A 27516-nucleotide genomic window follows, 5' to 3' on the forward strand; every position below is an offset into this window, starting at 1 on the left:
GCTTACAGTGTATTGCCTTTTGTTAATAAGTGGGTGTGATGAACAATAGTAGTACTTTATCGATAGCCTCGATGAATTGCAGAGGATTGGGAAATTCTGCAAAACGCAGAGATGTGTTTCATTTTTGGAAAAACAAGAAGTTCTCTATTTGTTGTTTACAAGATGTACATTTTAACGAGAAAATGGAAGATTATGTGGCCAACGCATGCAGGGTCTTGAATGTTATTTTAGTTCCTTTACAACTACTTCTTGAGGTGTCCCTATTTTGTTTGATAATAATTTTGAGTACAAGGTTCATAATGTCAAGAAGGATGATAACGGTAATTTGCTGGTCCTTGATATTAAGATTGGCGACTTTTGTCTGTCACTAATCAATATTTATGGGCCAAATAACGATGAGCCTAATTTTTATGATCATGTTTCCGATATTTTTCAATAATTTTTCACGCGATTTTATGCGGGGATTGGAATTTGATTCTTGATGTGAATTTAGATTGTGTGAACTATTTGCATGTCAATAACCTTTTTTTCTAGAAACAGAGTGTTTCAATTAAGTAATGATTTCGATTTAGTTGATGTGTGGCGAATTCATAACCCTGATCTCCGCAAATACACATGGAGACAGCATAATACTCTTAAACAGTCTAGATTAGATTTTTTCTTAATTTCAGAGGAACTTAATTCCAAGTTAGTAAGTTGTGATATTAAGCCTGGTTACAGGTCTGATCACTCCTTAATTAATATCCAGCTTGATTTTACCCATATGGAGCGAGGTCGTGGCTATTGGAAATTTAATAATTCTTTACTTTCCGATCCCCCTACCCAAAGCTGGTTAAAGACACGATCGTTAAAGTTGTTAAAGAATATGCAGCCTCTCCCTATCAACCTCTTAACCTCAATAATGTTCACCACAGGGATATTCAGTTTACAATCAGTGACCAGCTGTTTTTTGAAATGCTTCTTTTGGAAATTCGTTCCAAGACTATTTTTTTTGCTGCTTGGAAAAAGAAAGAAGCTGATAAAGCCGAGCGTAATCTGGAGTGTCAATCTCTGTTTTGAATAACAAAGTGTCTGAAGGAGATCTTGAAGCAGTCGAAGCTCTCAATAGTAAACAGGTTGATCTTATTCATTTGCGTCAGAATAAAATGGAAGATGTTTTAATTAGGTCAAAGACTCGCTGGATAGAGCATGGAGAAAAAACCTTCGAAATGTTTTCTTAATCTAGAAAAATGTAATTTTGTTAACAAGTACATTAGTCGTCTTGTTAAAGATGACAATTGTATTATGACTCGAAGTGAGGATATTCTTTTAGAAACAAGAGATTTTTATAAGAAACTTTATTCCTTTCGTGAGATTGATGCGGAGGTCAATTTAAAGCCTATTTTTGCTGACGCAGATAGAAATGTACTTACTGAGGAAATGCGTGATCGCATTGAAGGACCGTTATTAAACGTATGAGGAAATTACGAAAGCTTTGAATAATTGTAAAAATGGAAAGTCTCCCGGATCAGATGGTTTTAGCTATGAATTCTATAAGTTTTTCTGTGATGAATTATCGTGGTTTTTGTTGCGGTCTTTGAGCTACGCTTAGGATTTTGGTCAGCTTTCAGTGACTCAGAAAAACGGTATTATTACTTTGTTGCCCAAAGGGGACAAACCCCGTCAATTTTTTTTTTAAAAATGGCGTCCTATCACGCCTTTGAACACTTTTTATAAAATTGCCTCTGCTTGTATAGCAGAGAGGCTGAAATCTTGTCTTCCTCATATTATCCATTATAATCAAAAAGGTTTCATGTCTGGGCGCTTTATTGGTGAAAACATCCGTACCATGTACGATTTACTTAACTTCACGGAGGTTAATAATATCCCAGGTATTTTGCTTTCTGTTGATTTTGAAAAGGCTTTCGAGTCGGTTTCACATGCTTTTATTTATAGGGTTTTAGATAACTTTAACTTTGGACCATCAATCACAAGATGGATTCAATTGTTTTATAACCAGGCCTCCTCCTCAGTCATGGTAAACGGATTTCCTTCAGAATCCTTTGTCATTGAGCGAGGCTGTAGGCAAGGTGATGGCCTAAGTCCGTATTAGTTTCTTTTATGTGTTGAGGTTTTGCCTATGATATTATGTAATGACCAGAATGTTCAGGGTATTCATGTAGGCGATATTGAATTCCGAATATCCCAATTTGCTGATGACACAGTGTTATTTTTAAATGGCACAGAGAGGTCCATGTATAATGCTTTTGCTATTCTTAACCGATTTGCCAACATGTCTGGGCTGCGAGTTAATGTTGACAAGACCACAGCAGTCTGGATAGGTTCTAAGAAGGATTGCACCGATAAACTGTGTGATGATATCAATGTTAATTGTATATCGCCTCCCGATACCTTCAAAGTGTTAGGTATTACTTTTTTGACTGATTTGGAGTCCATGATTTTGATTTACTATAGTAATGTTATTTTATCACTTAGAAAACTCATTGCACAGTGGTCTAAAAGGAACCTCGCGGTTTTGGGAAGAGAGACTGTGGTGAAATCACTCCTAATGTCAAAACTTACTTATTTTATTCTTACTTTACCTAACCCCCCTTGCAACATTGTTAAAGATCTTAATGTTATGTTCTTTAATTTTATTTGGAAAGGTAATGATCGAGTATCCAGAAACCAGATGACTCAAGATTATAAGTTGGGCAGTTTACGAATGGTTGACGTTAGGGCATACATGGACTCTCTAAAAATCACTTGGCTGCGTCGATTGATTGTTTCAGATAATACTGGTTGGGCATACTTGTGTCGTAAAATACTTGGTATTCATGACCGGTTATTGCATATAGAAGGAGGATCAATCGATTTACTCTTTGCTCGTAATGCTTTGTTTCATAGTAATCAATTTTGGGTTGATGTACGGAACTCTTGGCAGAAATTTACTCTGCTTCACAAACCCTCCACTCAAAGTGACGTTTTAAAAGCCACACGGTACAATAACCTGATTAAGGTCGATAATGAGTGCATCCATTATGAGCACTGGTCGTCAGCTGGAATTCACTTTATATGTGATCTTTTAGACGACAATGGTTGTTTTCTGTCATTGGCTGACTTCAGGGCCAAGTTCAATGTTCGGTCAAATTTTATTGAATATGGTGCTGTAGTCCGAGCAATTAAGGTCGTTTTTAATAATTTGTTGGTGAATAATATAAACGTTCCGTTTCCATTTGTTTCCTTCAATTTTCACGTTCTTTTAAGCGATAAAAAGGGTTCTCGCAGATTGTAAGATATTTTTATCTCATCTAAAAAAGTCGTTAGAAAGTTTGTGGAAAAATGGGACGGGAAACTACAAATCAATTACGATTTTAGTAAAAGGTCTCAGGTATTAAATGTACCTTTAAATTGTACGGTTGATTAGAAGCTTAAATGGTTTCAGTACCGTTTAATCCACAGCATATTGGGCACTTATTCGTTTTTATTTAAAGTTAACTAGTTAGGTTCCAATGTTTGTACTTTCTGTAAGGACGAAGGAGAAACCCTTATTCACCTCTTTTGTAATTGCCGTCATGTCACTTTCTTCAGGAATTCAATTAAAGACTGGATCAAGGACAAGACTAATATTAGTCTCGTGGTAGACAATGAGCTTCTTTTGTTTGGTATTATTGATAGTAGATTCAAATGTCTCAACCTTAATTTTTTATTTTGTCGATTCCACATTTACAAAATGAAAATGAGTGACAAACGTCCATCTTTTGTAGCTTTTAAAAAAGATCTCAGGAGGTACTATATCTGTGAAAATATATGTCTGTTGTAAATGGAGTTGTACAGAAATTTGGTTCAAAATGGGCAAATTATTCTGTATTGTGTCAAGAGTAATCCCTTTTGTTTAAGTTGTCATTGATTAGATCTGTATCCTTAGCCACAACTGTATTTATTTGTCAATGGATGAGAGCTGATTGAAGAGCAATAAAATGTTATCCCCAGGATAATAATAAAAAAAAAAAGATGTCAATTGAATCCAGTCAGATATCAATTGTATCAAATCAGATATCAATTGTATCAAGTCAGATATCAATTGAATCAAGTCAGATATCAATTGCATCAAATCAGATATAAATTGAATCAAGTCAGATATCAATTGAATCAAGTCAGATATCAATTGAATCCAGTCAGATATCAATTGAATCTAGTCAGATATGAAACGAATCTAGTCAGATATCAATTGAATCAAGTCAGGTATCAATTGAATCTAGTCGAGTATCAAATGAATCCAGTCAAATGTCAATTAAATCAAGTCATACTGCAGATATTATTTTGGATCGAGTCAGATATAAATTGAATCAAGTCAGATATCAATTGAATCCAGTCAGATATCAATTGAATCTAGTCAGATATGAAACGAATCTAGTCAGATATCAATTGAATCAAGTCAGGTATCAATTGAATCTAGTCGAGTATCAAATGAATCCAGTCAAATGTCAATTAAATCAAGTCATACTGCAGATATTATTTTGCATCGAGTCAGGTATTAATTGAATAAAATCAGATATTGCAGTTGAGCACCTCTTATTTCTTTTCAGAAACAACACTTGCTGACGAAGTGTCACCAACTGCCAAGAAGCCAGCTGAGAAACATATCATGTATATTGGGCCATGGGTCGTGTCTTCAATCTTATTTATCCTTATTATCTTTCTGTGTTTCTGCTTTGTAAGTACAGATGACTATCGTTATTACAAACTCTGTTAATATACATTCTGTTTAAAGTGGACATAAAAGCCTTTGTCCCAACTGTGCATTTATGTCCGCCCATGTTGATAACAATTCTGATCAGGCAAACATTTTAGCTAGGTCCAGCCAAGTGGATGGGGAAGGGGATCAAGACGGTCGTGTGTGTACTATGTTTCCAATAATCTGAAATAAAAAAAATATTTGTAGCTGTCTGTCATAAACTTTGTTCTTTATCGCTGAGGACTTGGTGTGGAGCTAAAATTTGTTTGGAATCGAGAGTTCCCAAATAAAAAAGGAACAAATTCTTCTGGTTTGTATTTTTTTTCATAGGAGTTCTAATTTAAACCACAGGCAAAGCCTCCGTCATTTCTTTTTTTTGCAATAACCTTAAGACAATAAGCTTCATGTTCACCTTTAGTATATTAAACTTGTTCTTGATACAGGTACACCTAAATAGGAAACTCAAAAAACTCAATCGCACACTGAATCAGTTGGAAATGCAGTCCTCACCTGACAAAGAAGCCTCTAAATACAATCTTACACAGAAGTTGTTGCCTGACGCACCTGTGGAAATTGACTCCTCATCTGAAGAAGGAACATACGAAGGCACTCTTTTACGGAGGAGGAAGACCGGTAATTAATTGTATTTTCCTTTTTTCTTTTTACGTTAGTAAACTTTTACTTTATGGCATCTCAAATCACTGTACCAAGATATATGTGCTCAGTATTGTCCCGAATGATTGTGATAAAAAAAATTCATCCGGGTGGAACTCGAACCCACGACCTCCTGCTTACCAGTGCAGATAGAATGTGTCATTTAGACCCCCCAAAAGGCATTCTGATCCATTAAGGGGTAGAACCTGGATTCTGGATCAATCTAGCCAGGAACTCTTCAGAGTGATTAGCAAATAAGGAGGGGAAAATGGTGGGCAAAAAAAGAAAAAGATAAAGAACGCCCGCCAAGCATTAATGCGGTCCACCCTTTCCCTAACCTTCCGAATGTAGGTCTACTAATTTTGCAACCACCCCACCCCAGGGCATTTAGATACGTCAGTGAATATTCAGAGAATAGACATGTACATGTGCTTTCTTTTCTTTTCTTTACTCGGAATTAGGCGTTCCGCAGGTACTTGACTCGAAAAACCGCTTGATTCTGTCGCAGAACATCGGCGACAAATGGGCGGCATTGGCGATAGTACTGGACATTTCGGACGCCAAAATCGAAACAATTAGAGCGAATAACCAGCGAGTTCAGGAGGCACAAATCAGAACCATGCTGACAGAGTGGGTCCAGAGAAAAGCGGGGAATCCGAGGATAGTTCAGATGCTGGTCGAAGCATTTCGAGCGTCAACTGTCAATCTTTACAATTTGGCACTTGGTGGGTCTGTAAAACAGTTTCTACTCTGATTTCAATCTTTTTTTGGGTCGTCACACATCGCAAGTCATCAAAATCACACACATCACCAGTCATCAAAATCACATACATCGTCAGTCATCAAAATCACACACATCGTCAGTCATCAAAATCACACACATCACCAGTCATCAAAATCACACACATCGTCAGTCATCAGAATCACATACATCGCCAGTCATCAAAATCACACACATCACCAGTTATCAAAATCACATACATCGTCAGTCATCAAAATCACATCACACACATCGTCGTCATCAAAATCACATACATCGTCAGTCATCAAAATCACATCACACACATCGTCAGTCATTAAAATCACACACAATCGCACACACATTCGGCAGTTATCAAAATCACACACATCGCCAGTTATCAAAATCACATAAATCGTCAGTCATCAAAATCACATACATCGTCAGTTATCAAAATCACACACATCGTCAGTCATCAATATCACACACACATCGTCAGTTATCAAAATCACATAAATCGTCAGTCATCAACATCACATAATTCGTCAGTTATCAAAATCACACACATCACCAGTCATCAAAATCACATATATCGTCAGTCATCAACATCACATAATTCGGCGTTTATCAAAATTACACACATCGTCAGTCATCACAATCACACATATCATCACTGAGATATCAAAATCATACTATACTTTTATTTGGGATATGTGTCTAAACTGAGTTTGGCTCATCGATAATTTGTGACATTTTTTTTTTGATTGGTTACAAGTGTTACGAGGTCAAAGGTCGCTGGTTAACGATCCCAGCTATCCTCTAAAATGACATGGCAATCACACGGGATGTAGCATCCGCTCGTTTATCTATATATTCATTTTCTACTTTTGTTGTTTCCTCTTATTTTTCAGCTGTTGAGGCAGCCGAAGAGAATGGTGGAGACATTGTCCTATAAAGCAGGAAGGCTAATCATGTGGGAGAGACTTCATTTCATCTGGTCGCTCTTGACCTTTTTTTCTGAAATTGATTGAAATTAGTTTATGTAAATCAGTTTCATCTGTATCATAAAACTTATTTGCCAACAAATACTACAGGGTGTTCCCCCAAAACCCGAACCCTCAAAGCGCCCTCTTTTCACTGCTTAAAAAAATACATCGCAAATTTCGATACATATTTGGAGAGTGTAGTTCATCAGCTACTCGACAACGAAATTTTTGAGGTAAATGTTTAGGTATTTTTTAAATGCTACAAAAAAGAGGGCACTTTGAGGGTTCGGGGTTTTTTTTGGGGGGGGGGGGGAGGGAAACACCCTGTATTATGAACAGTGTATCAGTATAGTGTTTATTGTTGTGTTTTCATTCACTTATGTATAAAGATAAGAGACCAGTAAATTCTGCCAATTTAGGGAGACTTTTGAGACGTTGGTGGCAGCAAACGCACCGGACCTTTTTCCATTATTTGCGTCATATTGAGCACGCGCGCTTTAGCTCAAACATGACATAAACAGTTGAAAAGGACTGGTGTGTTTGCTGCCATCAACGTCTCAAATATCTCTCTTGTTCATGTCTGAGTTGGGGAATTGCCAAGATATCATGAATATAAAGAAATTGCCACATACTGGGAAATCCCAAAATATTCTGGACCCTGCCCTCCTCGATTATTGATTAATGGGATGCAGAATCAACGGATAAATAGGGCGATACAACTCTTATATAGTTAGTTATAGTTGGCATGTGTTTGTTTAGGTCTTTGTGTGGGGTTGTTTGTTTAAGTGTGTACGTGTCAGATGTCTATCACCAGTAGTAACAATTCAGTGTCGTAAACACGGGTCCAAAGAACAGGTAGCTGTGGGTACCATGGAGGGTCTTATTTGCAAAAGAGGAGGGTCTCATTTGCTAAAGAGGGCATTCAGTGAATATTTTACGGTAAATTCTGAAATATCAGTACTTCACTCGATTTAAAAGTAGATAACAAGACAACATAATTTTTTTTATTTGAAGGAGAATTCCATTCTTATGAATTATTCAATTTATGGTTTTAGTCCCTTGTTAATGATAACAGCGATTGTGCAAATTAAAAGAAAATTTCTGGTATAATGACTTATCCATGTTTATAATTCTTGCGTTGACAACTCAATGATGAAAAGAGAAAAGCACTTATTTATTATGATGTATTCGTTGTAAGCTGCATCCGAATAATAAACACGTTTACTTCTAAAATTATTGGTTGATATTTCTTCGGCATTATTAGCTTTATCCTCATCGTGTGAACATTTATCCTGATTGATCGATCCCAACAGGATTTGCAGGGAGATTTGAAATTGGGTAAGATGTATTTTTTCAAACACCATGGAATCTGGCTAGGGTGAGCTCTCTTCTGTACATCGACCCACCGACAGTCTCAGTGATGTCCAAGCAACTAACAGACATTTCATGTGTACAGTTACGTTAGGGAATGGGCATATACTCCCTCACCCCCACCCCACTTCAGATCACACCACATAGAATTGAGAGAAGGCAAGAATGTGATTTTTAGTATAACAACTATGGGCCTTATTCACGAGTTGGCCGTTTTCATCAAATTCCCTGAATGTATTTCATTAATTGTTAACTATTGAATGGGATGGCGCCAGACTATTCATGCAGGCATAATGCAGCCTTATTTTACAGTCATTTTTTTAAATTTAAATCTGGCTTTAAACACTAGGGAACGTTTAATTACCAATTTTATTTTGTTTTCATTGAAGCAGACTGGAATTTATTAACTTGCTTTTATTTCCCTTCGCAAGTTCCAAAAAATAAGATTTTACCTCACTTTAAATTCAATATGGCCGACTCGTGCATATAAAAAGGCCCATGGAATAACGGCCCCTATCAAGAAAATGAGCCATCACCAGAATGACCCCTCCTCATTCTGCGAACGAATTAGTAATTCGTGCGAACGAAATTTCCTAATTCGTTCGCACGAATTACCAATTCGTTCGCACGAATTGCTAATTCGTTCGCAAGAATTGCTAATTCGTTCGCACGAATTCCTTTTTCGTTCGCACGAATTGCTATTTCGTTCGCACGAATTACTAATTCTGCTGGAGACACTTCAGTTTTATTGCATTTGGTCGCTCATTCCCATTTTTCTGAAATTGACTAAAATTATTTTATATAGTATATTCAAGAGGATATTCAGTATATTCAACAGTCACATGCACGTGATATTCAGTATATTCAACAGTCACATGCACGAGCAGATCGAGAGAAGAGGGAGGCGTTATTAAGATGTGGATTTTTATATTTTTTTATCAGATTAAACAACTTAGAGCGACCGACGACGAAGGTTTTTCTTTACAACGATACTGTAGTTCTATCCATTGCCTTTCCTTTCTTCTTTCTACAAATTTTTGAAACTAATAGACCTGAGACCTAATGACGTAATGGCTTTGTTTACATATGCACTTTCCTATGGGAGCGAAGTCGGGACGCCAGACGAAGTAGGGACCGTCTACCACATAAGAAAGTGCACTTGTAAACAAAGCGTAACGTCATTAGGTCTAAGGCCTATAGAAAGCCAGAGTAAAAGAAAAAAGAACGCTCCTAAGCGTCAAATAATATGTACAACCCAGTTGGTCAGGTAATTTTGTCCCCCCCCCCCCCCCCCAGCAAATTTGGATCCATCAGTGAACATTCGAAAAATAGACATGGATACGAGATTTATTTAAAGGGAATATAAAACATTTGCAAACATCGGGAACAAAACTACCATTTTTTTTTTACGAAATACCTTACTAGGATGTTAGTAAATGACAGTCTAAAGCATCCTGTAAAATCATGGCACCTGGTGTGAAATCATTTTCAAGTAAAGTGGTAGTTTTGTATACATTTCCAATGGTGGTTAACCGACCACTGTTGGAAAAACCTAACTATTTTTCAAATACTGCTCCAAATTTACCTTTTTTCACTCCAAATTTTGTTTGCTATTGGTTACATGTTCATTAACGGGCGCAGGCTAGCTAGACTGGTTCCCTTATCTTACAACTTTCTGGCATCTATAAATTGATCCATTTTATTTTTAGTGGAGTCAGCATTTTCGAACACACAACTTTAAACAGTGTAATAATATTTGATCTATTATACTAACCCCTCAAATAGTTCATTTCTGAAAATTACAGCAAAAGCCAATAATGTACATTCCCTTTCTAATCTTTACTCAGAATTTGGCATTCCGCAGATCCTCAACTCGAGAAACCTCTTGCCTCTCTCGCAGCAAATTGGCGACAAATGGGAGACCTTTTGATGCCAAAATCCAGACATTTAGAGCGAATAAACAGCGAGATGAGGCGCAAATAAAAAAACATGCTAACAGAGTGGGTCTAAACCCCATGGTGAGTCATTGAAAAACAATGTTCCCTATCTGATTTTTCGAATTTGGTTTTTCGTCACACATCAATATCATACAAATGTGTTCCATACTTTTTATTTTAATATTTTTTTAAAATGAGTTGGCTTATTGATAAGTTGAAACAACATGTTTTCGTCTATTTATTATATTTCTGTTGTCTACCCCCACCCCTATTTTGCAGCGATGGAGACAGCCGCAGCGCAGAACTTTGGGAAGGCAAGAATAACCTTCACTATTGTTTAAAAAAAACACTGAATGATCAAACAAGAAAATGAGCCAGGCATCACCCCTCAATGCTCCTCATCCAGCAACGGTTTTACCCCTACTGCGACACTACCAACTGACAGACAACCAAACAAATTAACGGACCAACAGACATAAACCCCTCCCCTTCCCTTCCACCAAACAGAGGATGGGAGTGGTCCTGGTATAAATTTGCTCGCTGGGGAAATATATACGATTCTTAAATAATACTTTGAATGGGCTATGGAAGTAAAAAAATATGTTGTTGTTTTCAGTGGAGACACATATGTAGACATGATGTCATCATAGGTGCGTTACAATATTTGTTTATCTAGCGGTATTGCAAAATGCAGGGGAAAACCAAATACGGTATCAATGACATGACTTTGTTTATGATTAACTATTTAAAAGGAGGTCATTTAAATCGAACATTACACTGGCAGATCCAGGGGGTTTATAATTCAATCAGAGAATGACTGAAGATAACGATTCTGTAGATTTACTCATTCCCGTTTCCTTCTGTCTTTTCGACAGGTTTTTTTTTTCGGGGCCCTAGCGGGCCCCGAACCCCACGCCGTAATTTTTTAGACCCACTTTTTGGGGGGACCAAATTTTTTTTTGGCCCCCCCCAAAATTGTGTTCTGGATCCGCCCTTGCTCTGTCGCAGCAAATCGGCAAGCCTTGGCGATAGTATTTCCTGACGCCCAAATGAGAAATTTAGAGCGAATAACCAGTGAGATCAGGAGGCTCAAATCAGAAACATGATGACAGAGTGAGTCTAGAAAAACGCGGAGAATCTGAGTGTAGTTCAAATACTGGTGGAAGCATTTCGAAAGCCAACTGTCAATTTAAACACTTTGGCACTTGGTGAGTCATTGACAAACTTTTCCCTCTGATTGCCCAATTTTGTTTCTAGTCACACATCGCGAGTCATCAAAGTTCTACTATTCATGCTTTATTATTTGGGATTTTTTTTTTTAAAAGTGTTTTGCTCACTGATCCTTTGAAACAGTGTGCATTGTTGTGCAATAATATCCGCCGATGTTTCTTTTTCTCGCTTCGAATGAGGAAAGTTCACAAGGAGACGCAAACTAGAAGTTTGCTCACGGCATTATTTCTTTCCAGTATCCACATGGAAAACGGACCAAGATCCTAGTTCGTTTTGATTTGATTGGTTATAGGTGTCAAGGGGTCAAAGGTAACTTGTTGACGATCCAACTATCCTATAAACACACATTTCGCTTCAATAACAGTAGTTTTTTTTTTTTTATTGATTTTCTATATCTGTTGCCCCCTTCTGTTTTTCAGCGCTGGAGGAAGCCGCACGGAATGATGGAGACGTAGTCTCAATGTCGGTGGACTGATAATGCTGGAGACACTTCAGTTTTATTGCACTTGGTCGCTCATTCACCTTTTTCTGAAATTGACTAAAATTATTTTATGTAGGCTAAAATAGTGGCATCTGTATTGTCAAATCAGCGCTATATTTTTCACTGTTATTAAATACATCCCCAAATGAGTGATTTTTATTCGGAGATTATAGTTCATAAACTTGTCAACAAAGAAAAAATCTTTCCAATTGGGTAAATATTTATGAATTTTTTAACACTGCGAAAAAAGAGTATTGTTGTTTTTTTCTGTTATCACTTACAGAGATAAGACGAGAGACCCATAATAAACTCTGGCAATAATTATATTTGTTTATGTCTAAATCCCAAACAAAATTCTGAACCCTGCACTCGATTATCGATGTAGAGTCATGGGACGCAGAATCAACGGACATGTAGGGCGATATCAAGTCCGTTTTTTTGTATTTTCGTAGGGGACTTGTTTGTTTGTTTGTTTGGGTTTTTTGGGTGTTTGTTTTTTGAGTCGTATGTTTATTTTGTAAGTGTGTGTCAGATGGCTATCACCACTAGTAACTATTGTGGTGTCGTAAACACGGGTCCAAAGAGCAGGTGGCTGTGGGGGGGGTACTTTGAAGGGTCTCATTTGCTAAAGAGGACATTTTAACTGTAAATTCTGAAATATCAGTACCTCACTCGATTTCAACAGTGGATTATTGGACAACAAATCTTAGACGTACGGATAATAACATTCATTCTTATATCCTGAAATTGTGGTTCCAGTCCTTTGTTAATGATACCAAGGAAGCATTGTGCAAATTGAAAGAAAATACTTACGATAGTTAATGTGTTACATAGGGTTTGAAATGTTGAAATGATTCTCCTTTTAATCTTTGACTGGATTACAAGATACACTTAATTAATTTCTAGTATTACTTATCCGTGTATATAATTCTTACGTTGACTACCCAATGATGTAATTAGAAAAGCCCTTCGTTTACAAATGTATAATGAGGTGTTCATTGTAAGCTGCATTCTAATAATAAACACGTTTACATCTAAACTTATTAGTCTATATTTCTTCAAGATTATTAACTTTACCCTCATCGTGTGAAAAAATTTCCTCTGATTGATCGATCCCAAGAGGGTTTAGAGGGAGACTTAATTGAGTAAAAAGACATTCATACAAATACCATAGAGTCTGATTGTGAGCTCGTTTCTTTACTGACTACTGCCCCATGATGCAGGACAGTGGCTTAGTCTTACTGCAGGCAAGGAGGGGGAATTAGGCATGCTCCACCCTTTCCAGATCCTCCTTCCCCTTATAGCCCCGCTCAGAGTATACAAAAGGCACGGATAAAATATTTATGTTTCAAAACCACTGTATATCACCATCACTAGAATGTCCCCTCCCCATACGGTACTGATGAAAGTACCAATCCACAGACAACATTTTTCACCAGACAGAGGAGAGGAGGGGTCGTTTAATGAAATGGTCCTAGGGGAACTGTAATTGAGTTATTTTATTTTTAATCCTGCTTATAATTTTTTGTTTGTAATCAATGGAGTCTAATCTTGTCATCATTTATGTAGACCAATTTTGGGTGCATGCGTACGGTACTGAGTTAATATTTACAGGAGTTCTTTATAAAGGGGGGCTGTGAAATCCAGGGGGAAACCAATAAATTGACATTTTACATTATGTACCTTACACAAGAAGAGGTCTTTCGAATCGACAATTTCACACCAGTAGATCCGATGTTGGGAGGGGGCAAAGATGCAAAATGTTTACATCGTTTAAGGATTAAACATGGAACGAGTGAGGAACATATTGTTTTTAGAAAGATGTTGTTTTTGGCTCATCCAGTTTCCCTCCTTTCCTTCGCGGATGTGTTCTTGAAACTGATCGAAGATATTGAAAGAAAAAGAGAACTACCCCTTCCACTGTTCGATTGTGCAACACGCTTAATCAAGCAATACTAATCCTCCTACCCCTTCCCAGAAAATGTGGATCCGCCAGTGAATATTTACATACAGTTTTTAGTTTCAACTCAGATTTTGGCGTTCCTCAGACACTAAATTCGAAAACCCACTTGACTCTGTCGTAGCAAATCGGCGGCAAATGGGCGGCCTTGACGATAGAATAAGCCCTTCCGCCAAAATCCAGACATTTAGAGTGAATAACCAGCATGCGCAGATCCGGGGGGGGGGGGTGACAAACTCTGCAGCTTAGAATTGATTAATTCGTAAATGTCAAGCTATTATATACGACGACACAGAATTCGGCGTTCCGCCGGTCCTCAACTCGAAAATCTATTGACTCTCTCGCAGCAAATTTTGCGACAAATGGGAGACCTTTTGACGCCAAAATCCACTGCGGACATTTTAAGCGAAAAACCAGCGTGATAAGGGGGCACAAATCAGAAACATGCTGACAGAGTCTATCCAGAGAAACGCGGGAATCAGAGAATAGCTCACATGGTGGTGAAAGCATTCCGAAAGCCAACTATCAATCTAAACCATTTGGCACTTGTGCAAGAGTTTTCATTACTAAGAGACACAGTCATATTATAATTTCCTAGATGTTTGTTTTTGTTTTCGTCCATTTATTCTCTTTCTGTCCCCCCCCCTATTTTGCAGCGATGGTGACAGCCGCAGCGAATGGTGGAGACATTGTCCTATAAAGCAGGAGGGCTTATCATAATGGGAGAGACTTTATGTTTCTTGCAACTGCTCGCTTTTTCTGAAATTGACTGAAATCATTTTAAGTAAGTTAGTGTCATATGTAATGTCAAATTAGCCACATAACGATTTCAGTTGTGAATTTTCAGTGCACATTAATTCTATTATCATACTCATTAGCAAATACAGTCACCACAGGGTGTCCTCTTTTTCACAGCTTTAAAAAAAAAATACATCGCACGGTGCCCCTGCCCCCCCCCCCCTCTCTAGATACGCTGGAATGGGGCATATACCCCACCCTCTTCAGATCCCCCTCCCCCTTTTGACCCCGGAATTTACAGAAGGCACGAATGAGATATTTATTATTTCAAAACCACTGAATATCCCCATCACTAGAATGACCCCTCCCCAAATTATGAGACCCCAGGCACTGAACGGACCAATCCACAGACAAAATGAGACCCTCAGAAATCCACCAGACAGAGGAGAGGATGGGTTTTTTTTAATGAAATGGTCCTCACAGAGCAATTATTATTGAAATGTTTGCTTTTTTCCTACTTTGATTTTTTTGTGATCAGTGAAGTCGGTTGATATTATGTTGACTAACTTTTGGTCCGGGTGCGTACCAGCAGATAACTAGATCCGGGGGGCAAAGATGCCAATGTTTACATCGGTTTAGAATGAAACTATTAACGATTTAAGACAATTGTTTTTACAAAGATACCATTGTTTTGGCTCATCGACTTTCCCTCCTTTCCATCGATGGGTTTTTGAAACCAATAGAAAGCTAAAGAAAGAGGAAGAGAACGCCCCCTCCTATCTTCCGATTGTGCAACCAACTTAGTCAGGCATTACTAATCCATTCCCCCCTCCTCTTCCCAGAAAACTTGGATCGGCCAATGAACATTCAGATACTGTTTTCTTAACTCGGAATTTGGCGTTCTGCAGGTTCTCAACTCGAAAAACATCTTGACTCTTTCGCAGCGAATCGGCGAAAAATGGGAGTCCTTGGCGATAGTTCTAGACTTTCTTCGCCAAGGCTGGATCCAGAACCCAATTTTTGAGGGGCCAAAACAATTTAGTTCCCGAAAAAGTGGGTCCAAACTTTTTTTCGCTCCAAATTTAATACGAAAAGCAAGGGGAGGTGGTGCAAATGTACTGTTTTTATGTGAGTTGTGTACGCAATGGCTGCATTTTTTGCCACATTTTTGTTTCAACGTTTAATACCCAACGCTGTTGTTCAACAATTACTCAGTGATTGAGCACTGCTCCAAAAGCGGTGTCAATTTCATCAGAACATATTCGTTTTCGCAGCAAAGTCGCTGCTCCTCAGTAGCTGATCTTGGGGTTGCACCCCCTCCCCCGAGTAATGTGAAAAGGGGGCCAAAGATAAACAAAAAATATGGAATGATAAAGTTCCTTAATCTCAAATTGTTAGAATGCAAGAGATGGCATAGTATATTTCAAAATGTTCCCATGGGAAAATCAGTTGTTGTTATTATACAATAATTAACTTTGCCTTACATTTTACGTGTCAAAATTGCAAAATTATTTGTTCCCATCATATAATCCAAGGAGACTTAAATTAGGTGAAAGGCATTCATAAAAAGTAACAACACCATGGAATCTGCTGAACGTTGGTGAGCTCTTTTATTTTATATTTTACACCGACTCAGCGACTGACTCATCGATGCCAAAGGTAACCAACGGACATTGGCGCAACTGCAAAGGGAGGGGGAATGAGGAAATGCCATACCATAACCTACGCTACTACCAAACAGAGGATGGGAGTGGCCTTTGTGTGAATTTGCCCGCTGGGGAACATTTATGATTCTTAAATATTATTTTGAAATGTGATAGCAAGTAAAACAAAATGTATATTTGTTGTTTTCAGTGGAGACATAATTATGTTGATTGATAAAGGAAGGGTGCGTGTCAATATTTACAGGCACTTTTTATAGCGAAATTGATATAAATAGGGAAACCAAAAGAGTGCGTAGATATCAATGGCTTCTATTTGATCTGTTTATGAGGAAAACATTCACAGAATGAGATGCAAAAACGATGTCGGTTATTTTTTTTTTAAATAGAATTATTCCGTTTCCCTCTTTTCCTTGGACGGGTTTTTGAAGCAAGAACATGCTGGGCGTCAAAAAAAGTCCCAATACCTTTTGAATGTGCAACCTGCTCGGTCAGGCCCTATTAATTTTACACCCTTGCCCACCCCCCAGAAACGTTTGGATCCGCCAGTGAACATTCGAAGAATACAAAGGTACTGATTCTTTTTTATCTTTACTCGGACTTATGCGTTCCACGGGTGGTCGTTTGCATGCAAATATGGAATAGTCTGGACTTATGCGTTCCACGGGTGGTCGTTTGCATGCAAATATGGAATAGTCTGGTGCCTGCCTGTGCGTTACATTAACGTTTGTTTATGTATCCGGTGTCTGGGGTAACAACAGCTCAATTCGTCGCGCCGTGAATACTTATCCCGCAATACGCAGTATCACATTTCACAATAACTTAGCAAATTGGATAGAAAGGGAGTATTTTTGAAAAGGCGTGGACGTTATCGTTACAATGAACGTGAAAACACGTAATGCACGTCGGTAATAACAACACAACTACACGATATAAATCCATTAATAAAAGCTAATTGCGGTATCGAATGAGGATACAGGAAGGAAGTTTCCTATCCAGGGCTTACTGTTTGAAAACGAGGTTGGAAATAAAGGAAGCACTGGGTACGAGCTATTTGACCGGTTTGCTATTTTAAGTAACTTCTGCCTAGTGAATGCACGTAAAATTCTATGTTTATCCATCCAATTATCGCCGTTTGCGAGCTAGCCACGCCCCTTAGACAACCTTTGGAGTTTGTGTACGCTAAGTTGTGTTTGTCTCAGATTTTGAGTGTTCCGCGTCCATTTGTTAATCATGTGATTGAACACAATATTCCACAAGCTGAAAGGTCAATAACAAAATAATGGCGACAAGGTCCAAAAAGCGCAGGTGGTGCTTGTTGACGTGTTGTTGCCAGGCGCTAGCGCCATTGTGACAGAGCTGGGTTCAAACATTTTGTGAAGGGGTAGTTAGAAAAAGTGCTAGTATTTTTAACTAAATTCATATTCATATTTATAAGTACATTTTAATTGTATTGAGATTTTAAATAAATCAGTTATCGCTTAAAATCAAGGAGAATCAATGGGAGAGGTGTATAAAAAAAAAAATTTTTGACTGCTTCGAGTGGTGTAGTAAAATATCCTCCCTCGGTGATCCAGTCGCCTAGGGAAAACAGAATGGTCCGTTGTTTACTACGCCACTCGAAGCAGTCAATATATGTACACTTCAACTTGTGAACATACTGTGATCATTTCATATATCAACGGACGACTCAGCATCAACCCTCACTAGAAAGCCGACATCGTTCACTTGGAACTTGCTTTTCCCTTAATGCCAACTCTTCTACTTCGCATGGGTAAGCAGGACTGCAATCATTCTCTGAGGCCAAAAAAGTCTTCGGTTTCTGGTATGGAGCTAATTGCCTAAAAAGTGGTGCGGCGACGCGGTTTTTTTTCCCCTACTTTTTTTTTCAAATGTCGGCTGATGGTGCAGATGATGACGCATCGATCCCTTTTAAACTCTCAAGATTATCCTTCAGGGTGGAGCTTGAGGTGACCTCAGCAGGCGCGGTTCTACGGGGGGGGGGGCTAGGGGGCTTTAAACCCCCCCCCCCCCCAAAAAAAAATGTTTTTGTCTAGCCCCCCAAAAATAAATTCCGTAAAACAAAATTGCATTAGCAAAAGAAGGATTGTGATGTACATGCGAACATTCCCCCTAAAGAAATAGTCGTGACAAGGGTGCATTTGTAATAAATACCAGAAACCGGAGCTTTTTTTGGGGGGGGGGGCGCCTAGTGTTAAGGGAATAAAAGTGAAAGGAGCCGGTCTTCACTGCGTGATAATGACCGGGTTCTGGGGTGACGCTGTTAATGGACCGAGACGAAGTCGATGTCCATTAACAGCGGTCACCCCCAAACCCGGTCATTATCACGCAGTGAAGACAGTGAAGACCGGATCCTCACACTGTTATTCCCATTAATAATTACCTTTTTAACGAAATAAACAGTTACAATGCTCCAATTTTGTGACTTTCTTTCGGCGATATTTCCAGACTTTTTTGTGTTCATGCTCATGGGCCATATTTTATCTTATGCGTGGTACCCTGTCTCTTCGATAAGTGTTGTTAAATACACCACAGCCGGGCCCAGGCTACGCTGGACAACGTCTTCATTGCGTACGCGTACGACGTCCAGGGTTTGGACTTCTGCTGCCGTGGCGAAACAAATTACAACAATGTTTTCATATTTTTACCTGACGGAGGAAGCTGAAAGTGGGTTTTTTTTGCTTTCATTACACAGATAGCAAAACTGACGAGGCGAGTCGGAATGGAGTGGATATCAATATCATTGCTGTTAATCTGTAAGCAGTCACACATTCATATCTTTTTGCGGACTTAAGATGTGATCGGGATGCATGGATTGTAAATGTAAAGTTTTTAATTTCAATTTCATGATCAAATTACAGGTAAACTGATTGCTAAAGTCCTTAACCCTGAAAGGGCAAGTTTATTTTGACCATCTCTCAGCCGGGGGGAGGGGGGCGGATTCCCCCAAGATTTCGGCCATCGAGCGACGAATTATTTTGAAACTCTATACATGTATACAGCAACTCATCATAACATATATCCAAGACATTTCATGACTAAGGGAATGCTCCGGAGGTTTCTATCACTCTGTTTAAGACCGCTTAGAGTCTGGGTGCTGATAATTACTCGATCCGGAGGCGATGGTAATTATGGTAATTATGACCTCTGCCCTGTTTACAATTCAGGTCATGACATCTGGGGTCTTGTGTTCTATCGCGCATTCACGCCGCATGATCCGGTATTCGATGCCGTAAAAAAATCGTTAAATTGACACAAAATGTCGGTTGCAGAACACGATTCTGGTGAAAATACACAACTGTTGACTTTGCTCAACGATATTCAGAAGAGATTATCGGCACTAGAAACGAGGATTGCTCCGAATTTTGGAGGAAACGTCAGCCGTTACAAAGGACAGTGTGGTCGAAACGACACAACACGACAAGCCCGATTGCGCCTGTGATAATCAGGCAGACACACCAGCCACTGACACCGGTGCGGCCGCCATCAGTAAAGAGGATATCCAAAAGGAATTCAGTGCAGTTAAGGATACCGTCTCACGAGTACATCTGGACTCTTCCCTAAGGCTGTGTTGAAAGCCAACTTGGACTACAATCATCGTGAGTACGAGGCAGCCATTGTGGCATCACAATTCGACGAGGATACCCCCAAGTTGTTTCGCAGCTTTCAGAAAAACAATGCTTGCTTCTCTGATCGAGGGGTGAACCAGCTAAAATTAGCAGCAGAACTTGCCGCAGGTTCAAGAAAACCAGCATCAGGGGCACGTTCAAATACTAGGTCATATGCCTCCAGAGGTAGGGGTTATTCTTATAGAAATTATGGTAGAGGCGTAGGTGGTCGTGGTCAAGGTAGAACGGATGTGTTTCATGGCTTAGCAGCCAACTATCCTCCCAACCAACCTCAATATGGAGGAAAATAGTTCTGAATCATGCCACTCTCTAACTATTCCAAGTGGCAAGAAATAGGTGCGTCGCCTACTGTTATTAGTTGGCTTCAATGCGGTGTTACACTACCGTTTACCACTGACCCACCGGTGATTGAATTACCTAACAGAAATTTTGCAAGTGATCAAATAACATTTTTGAATAGTGAGATTAAGAACTTGCTTCAGAAAGGTATTATTGCCAGATGTGCCTTTAAACCTAGAGTTGTCTCCCCACTTAATGTGGTACCGAAGAAGGGCAAAAATAAGTGGAGACTTATTATTGATTTACGTGTTGTGAATTCTTATATTGATGCTCCCAAGTTTTCTAACGAGAAAATTGACGTTGTTTATTCATTAGTGAAGAGTGAGGACCAGTTAATTACGATTGATCTCAAGGATGGGTTTTATCATGTGCCTGTTTGTGAATCTCATCAAACCTTCCTAGGGTTTAAATGGAATCATAATTATTATTGCTGGACCAGACTTCCATTTGGGTTAAATGCCTCACCTTACTTCTTTGCAAAAGTTTGCGACCGGTTCTTAAATATGTCAGGGTATGTGGTTTACGTGCAGCCCTGTTTGTTGATGACTGGTTACTTGCGGCATCCCCAAGTAATATTGCTGCCCAATCAGACTTCCTAATTGCCACTCTTAAGGATCTTGGGTGGACAATTAATTACGACAAATCCTCATTGCTACCTGAACAAACAAAAGTGTGGATTGGGTATAATATCTCAACCTGCCCGGGCACTGTGCCAACAATATGCATTCCTCAAGAGAAAACGCGAAAACTCCGGCGCGACATTTAGAGGTCGCTACGAAAACCAACCATACAAGCAAGGGCCCTTGCACGCATAGCCGGACAGTGTGTGTCTATGGCACATGTGATCTTACCCACAAAACTGTTGCTTCGCAATGTGTACAGGGTCATTGCAACCAAGACTTCTTGGCACGACAGTCTGAAACTTACGCCGGCAGCGATAAAGGACCTACAATGGTGGCGCGAGGCCCTGGAACTCCAAATGTTTACCGATGCATCGTCCACAGGTTGGGGAGCATGGATCCTCGAACAAAAAGCAGCAGGTTTTTGGAACGAAAGGTTGAGCAACATGCCCTCCAATTATCGCGAAATGTGTGCAGTACTTATGGCACTTCATTCGTTCCTCCCCACAGTAAAGGGGAAGTCAATCGAAATTGTGTCCGACAACATCAGCACGGTGGCCTACTTGAACCATCTCGGGGGCCCGGCACAGGACTTGTCAGATATTTCAACAGCGATATGGGCATTAGCTTTTCAACACAATATCGCCATCACCGCACGATATTTAGCAGGCTGGGACAACAGTTTGGCCGATGGCCTCTCCCGACTCAACCCGCGATACGAATGGCGACTTCACACGGGTCTCTTCCAATGGCTGGACAGAAAATGGGGCCCTCACACCATCGATCGCTGTGCAACAATCCTCAACACACAGCTACCCCGCTACAACAGTCGCTTAATTCTTCGATCCAAGATCGGAGGGAGTGGATGCTATGGCTCAGAACAATTGGGGGTCGGAAAACAATTATGTAAACCCACCTTTCCGACTCATCCCAAAAGTGATCGAGCAGTGACACTCAAGCAGCAACACGCAACAGCAACATTGATCACACCATGTTGGCCAGCACAAATCTGGGATCAAACGCTTCAAGAAATGTCAATAGCGCCACCCATATCCCTCCCAAACTCAAAACGAACTGTGTGGTCAGTGGGAGTAAGACCAGAACCACTAAAGGAATGCCCACTGGCAACTTATGGCTTGGCGAGTGTCTGGAACAGTCACTTAAAACTGGTAGTGTTGCGCATGCCTACGTGAGGATTGTGAACGTTCAACCAATAAAATGCGGTACTGGATTTTTAGGAGTCCACATTTTATTGTGACACTGGAAAAGTGTTTAAGACCAGCTAGCCATGTCTTTATCATCCGTTTAAGACCGGCCACGTGACGGGCTCTCGACCAATAGGAATAGCTAAACTGTCTGAGGTGTTTATGAATATAGGTTAAAGGGTTTTGGAATTACCGGTTTGGCTAATAAGTATTCATATAATATGAATGGTAATTGTGCTCTATGTGCACGACGTATATGGGAAGATTCAGTTTTCACGGCGCGTAGCGTTTGATTTTATGTTTTTGGTATCGAAAGATGCGCAAGGCTCGAGGCTAAAAGTCATAACAGCTCGGGTTGCGAAAAAAAATGTCAATGCTATTGCGAAAAAAGTTAAGGGGAAGGCGAATTCCGCCCCCGGCCCTTTTAGGGTTAACTGTTTAGGGGTTGGACGGGAAATTCCAATGTGGTCAAAGATGCATACCCAATTCAGTAAACCACGCTTTGTGGATTGCTTCAATGGCTTTTCCTTAGTAACATTTCGGGCGATTCACAATGCAGAGCGCCACCAATAGTTTGCCACGGGAAGTTCATTTTCCCAGCGCATTGGTGGGAGATGGTCGACAAATTCGCAGCGCAAGACATTTGAAATCGTTCGATTTTCTGGTCAGTAGTTTCGTAAGCGTATGATTCGAGTATAATGTTTGCCCTTCTATTTTCTTTGTATCAATATAGTGATTTTGAGGCGGTAGAACGCTATGCCCCTATCTTTAGCATATTAGCTCAAGTTATCCGGTCTACCACAGCATATCATAAACAAGCTACAGTCGGTTCAGAATGCAGCTGCTCGCCTGATAACTGGAACCAAGAAATACCACCACATCACACCAATACTTCATCAACTTCACTGGCTGCCCGTTTAGTTCAGAATTCAGTTCAAGATCATCTTTCTCACTTTCAAGGCTTCATCAACTGGCTCCAATCTACATCCAAGACCTGATACACCATCGCAATGTGAGGCCTGGTCTGCGGTCCTCCGCTCTCACACTCCATGTACCCATATCCCGCCTTGCCAGCTACGGAGACAGAGCCTTCTCTTATATTGCACCCCGTCTATGGATACCGCTTGACTTCAAAACACAGCATAATCCTTCATCCTTGGCCTTCAAACGACAGCTCAAGACTCATCCCTTCAACCGGGCATTTTGACTCCTGGACTGACTTTCCCTTGCAAAGACCAGCGCCTTTGAATGGCATTTTGTCAGATACTGCGCGCTATATAAGTGCTGTTTATTATTATTAAGTTGTCTACTGACACTCATTTGAATGGGCTATATGTTGTCGACCGTTAACTTGAAAAGTTGACTCTCCATGGCAAACTCTTGGTGGCGCACTGCATTGTGAGTCGCCCAAATTATGTCACTGCATTCAAAAATCATGAGAGCAAATCTGGTGATACTTTGTTTCACATTTGGAAAATAAAATATGATTTGACTTTTATTTACTTTAAAAATACAGTATAAAATACACAGCGATGTCAAACTGCATTTGCCTTTAGCCAAAAAAAGAGAGTAAAACTCGATGAAACTTTTTGCACAATACATTTCTTAGACGATGTAAAGTAAAGTCGGGTATCATTTCTTGTTCATTACTAGTTTCAGGCGGATTCGTCCAAGCAATCACTGGTGGAACCTTGTTCTTGGAACGAGGCCACCGTGAAATCGTGCCCTGTCCTCTCGTCACATCTCGCCAAATCCCGCCAGGTGACGTCGTCGCCATGTACTGGTACTATGACTCAATCAGCATGACATCCCTGCTCATCTCGTACTTCTTCGGAAGGGTGGCCCCCCAAAACGGGATCCCAGAGGGCGTCTATGATATCGACGATGAGTTCAGTCTCGTCATTGAGAACGTCACCGCCTTCAATGAGGGAACCTACTACTTTAAAGTGAAACCGCATTTGAAAATGATAGAAGAGGGACAGGTTGAAATTCGTGAGAAAGGTGAGTCCATGTCGTGATTTTTATCCCGTTTTAGTTCAAAATTAACTAAAACAAAAGAAAAAATGTGTAAAGTGGGGAAATATTAACATTAGTTTCTACTCAAATTTCGAATGTCTAGTATAAGTTTTCATGACAAAATGTCATAGAGCTGACAACAAATATTGTTTATCATTATGTGGTAACCAAAAATTAGTTGAGAACCAGTCACAAAACATTGGCATGATTTTTATTGGCTGGTAACCTTTTTTTTGCTAAGCATACCTCTTCTGTGTTTAGAAAATATCTTTGCCTGCAGCTCCATGACATTTGCACCAGGTCGATAACAATAATGACGTCTGGTTCACGCACTTTAATGTTCTGTCTGGAATCTCGAGCACGTTTCCCTTTTATGGACTTTAACCGCCGGTCCCTCTGTTTTATTGGCAACCACCAACAGTCTCCCCTGTCCGGCCATATCCTACCGTCATCGGCTGCAATCAAGACCACGATGCAGACACGTGCGAGTTGAGAGTACGACACGACAGCGCGGTGTACAACCTTACCTGCGTCATGGAGCAGGTCAAACCTGCCGTGGAATTGAGGTGGATTCGTGCGCGTCCAGACGGATACACGGAGCTGGAGCTGGATGCTAACAATACGGTCAGGCCTGTTACTCTATCGACTCACACGGGTGAGAAATTTACTCTGAAAAAAGTAAACCTTTACTGTTCAAAGAGTCCCCTTTAAACACATCATTAATTTTTTTTAAATGCTAGTGTCCATACTAGTACACCGTAACTTATCTTGGTCCTATTGCAAAAAAGAGAGTCACTGTTGTCAGTAATATAGGAAGAAATATAGTATTGTTGCTGGTTCCAGAGGGCCATCCTTTAATTGACAGACTGACTCACGGGTGACTCACAGACTGACTCACAGGCTGACTCACTTGAGAGCCTGGCATATCGTATAGCTATCGTATAGGATACCCCCACAAAGGCAATAAATGGACCAAATCCTAGATGCATGAAAAAACTTCGTGTAAGAGTGAATGAGTAATTCAGAATCAATTAAATGTAATTATGTGCGCTCTATGACCAGCTTTATTAGATTTGCCTATTCTCGTTTTAACAGAGATCTGTCTGTACTGCATTTGCCCTTCAGGTTCGTCGCTGAGGAACAACACCTATTCAACTTCAGCATCAATCCAAGTTCCTTCGGTAGACGATGATGCAGAATATGCGTGTGAGGCAGTGGGTGTTGCTGTAGGGAACAGTATTCGCACGAGGGTACGTCTTACCAAAACTCACCCCACAACGGCAACTCATGACTCAACGACAGCTCATGACACCAAGGCAACTCATGATAACGTAGGTAGGTTCTATATCCTCTCTTATCACAGAAGAGTGAAACTGGCGACCAGACGATTTAGAGTGGAAATCACTTTAACCTAAGTTTGATTAAACTTGGGGAGAATAAATCCAGTGGAATCTGGAGTTGAAAATTCGATCAGTCCCATTGAATGGATTTCACTTCAGATCGTCTTGTTTCCAGTTGTTCCAGTCCGGTGGAATCCATTCCAATTGAAAGAGGAAAAAAGAAGGCGAAAGAAGTGAGATTGTTTGCGTCAGTCGAATCATGAGTCTTTTATTTCTCTTAAAAGGCAAAACTGGGGCTGTGGATGACGAATTATTAACGAGTGACAACGATCAAATCCAGACAAGTGGCTACATGAATGTGCCATTGGTGATGTCTTCAGTCTCACTCCTAGGTATTCTTCTCATCATGTTGGTAAGTATTCAGTTGTTCCGTGCCCATTTGTGTGGGCTTGGCAAGAACATCCAAAACTTAACAAAAAGCAGATATTAGAATAAAAGACTACAGATTAAAGTATTCACTTCAGGTTGTATTAAAATAAATGGTAATCCAAAAATAACGGGCTAATGTGTTATGAACTTGAACGCTGTCAAAGTGGCTTCATCTTAATAATAATAATAATAATAATAATACCAAGCATTTTTATGGCGCTCTACAACGATCACAGCGCCTCACAACAAAGAGCTTAAACAGTTACTGAAAATTACAAAGAAATCATATCCAAACAAAAAACAAAACAAAAAACAACTATTATACATTGGGAAATAAGTGTGTTTTGAGTAGGCGCTTGAAGATCGCTGTACACGCAGCTTCCCTGATGTCAACTGGTAGTTGATTCCACAATTTAGGGGCAACAACAGAGAATGAATTGTCACCCGCCTTCTTGTTGGAACGAGGAACAACCAGCCGGGTGACATCAGAAGAAGAGCGGAGTCTCCTGCGATCTTCAGATCCATTCAAGTTGTACAGGGTGAGGCTATCAGTGATGTAACTTGGGGATTGACCATGGGAAGATTTATATACGTACAACATAATTTTGAACATGATCCTTTCTTTGACGGGGAGCCAGTGAAGTAAGCGGAGTAAGTGATCTGATGAGCTTTCTCTACCGCATGAAAATACAAGATGCGCAGCTTTGTTTTGAAGACGCTGTACACGTCTAATATCGACTTCCCTGGCACCGTACATCAGTGTGTTGCCATAGTCAATACGAGAAAGGACCAAAGATCTGACAGCACTATGGCATGCATCTTGAGTGAGGAACCGCCGAATCCGCCACAGATTACGAATATGGAAATTAACACTTCTACAAATTGTATTAATGTGATTGGTCATGGTTAGTGCAGAGTCAAGTATGACCCCAAGATTCTTCACAGTGGTAGATGGATTAATGCAGATGTCTCCAAGTTTTAACTGCAGATGTGGTAATGTGTTAACGACCTTTGGGGAAGCAAACACGAAGAATTCGGTTTTGTCTTGATTAAGTTGCAATCTGTTATGAACCATCCAAGTATTGATCCGAGAAATACAAGTGGAAAGCATGGTTAATGCACGATCAAAATCACCGGCAACCTTTGGATCAAATTCTGTATAGAGCTGGGTATCGTCTGCATAAACGTGAAAATTGAGATTGTGTTCTCTGATGATATCACCAACTGGATGGGTGTACATAGTGAAGCATTGTGGGCCTATTACAGAGCCCTGGGGTACTGAAAATCTCAGAACATGCTCAAAAGACTGAACAGTTTTAATGGACACTCTGGTTGGACGATCATTGAGGTAGGACATGAACCATGATTTAGTCGCGCCTGTAATACCAAAACGATTCTCAAGTCTGTCAAGAAGTATTCTATGATCAATGGTATCAAATGCAG

General features: G+C 39.9%; 1 protein-coding gene across 1 annotated transcript; it reads left to right on the forward strand.

The window, feature by feature from the left end:
* Window positions 1–2272: 2272 nt before the first annotated feature.
* Window positions 2273–27055, forward strand: LOC119736763. Its single transcript, XM_038210774.1, has 6 exons — window positions 2273–2405; window positions 23942–24289; window positions 24726–24959; window positions 25430–25639; window positions 25929–26056; window positions 26984–27055. Exons 1-6 carry the CDS (start codon window positions 2273–2275, stop codon window positions 27053–27055), a joined length of 1125 nt encoding a protein of 374 aa, XP_038066702.1.
* The last annotated feature ends 461 nt before the right edge of the window (window positions 27056–27516 follow it).

Source organism: Patiria miniata, unplaced genomic scaffold, assembly GCF_015706575.1.
Source record: "Patiria miniata isolate m_02_andy unplaced genomic scaffold, ASM1570657v1 HiC_scaffold_3, whole genome shotgun sequence".
Taxonomy (NCBI): domain Eukaryota; kingdom Metazoa; phylum Echinodermata; class Asteroidea; order Valvatida; family Asterinidae; genus Patiria; species Patiria miniata.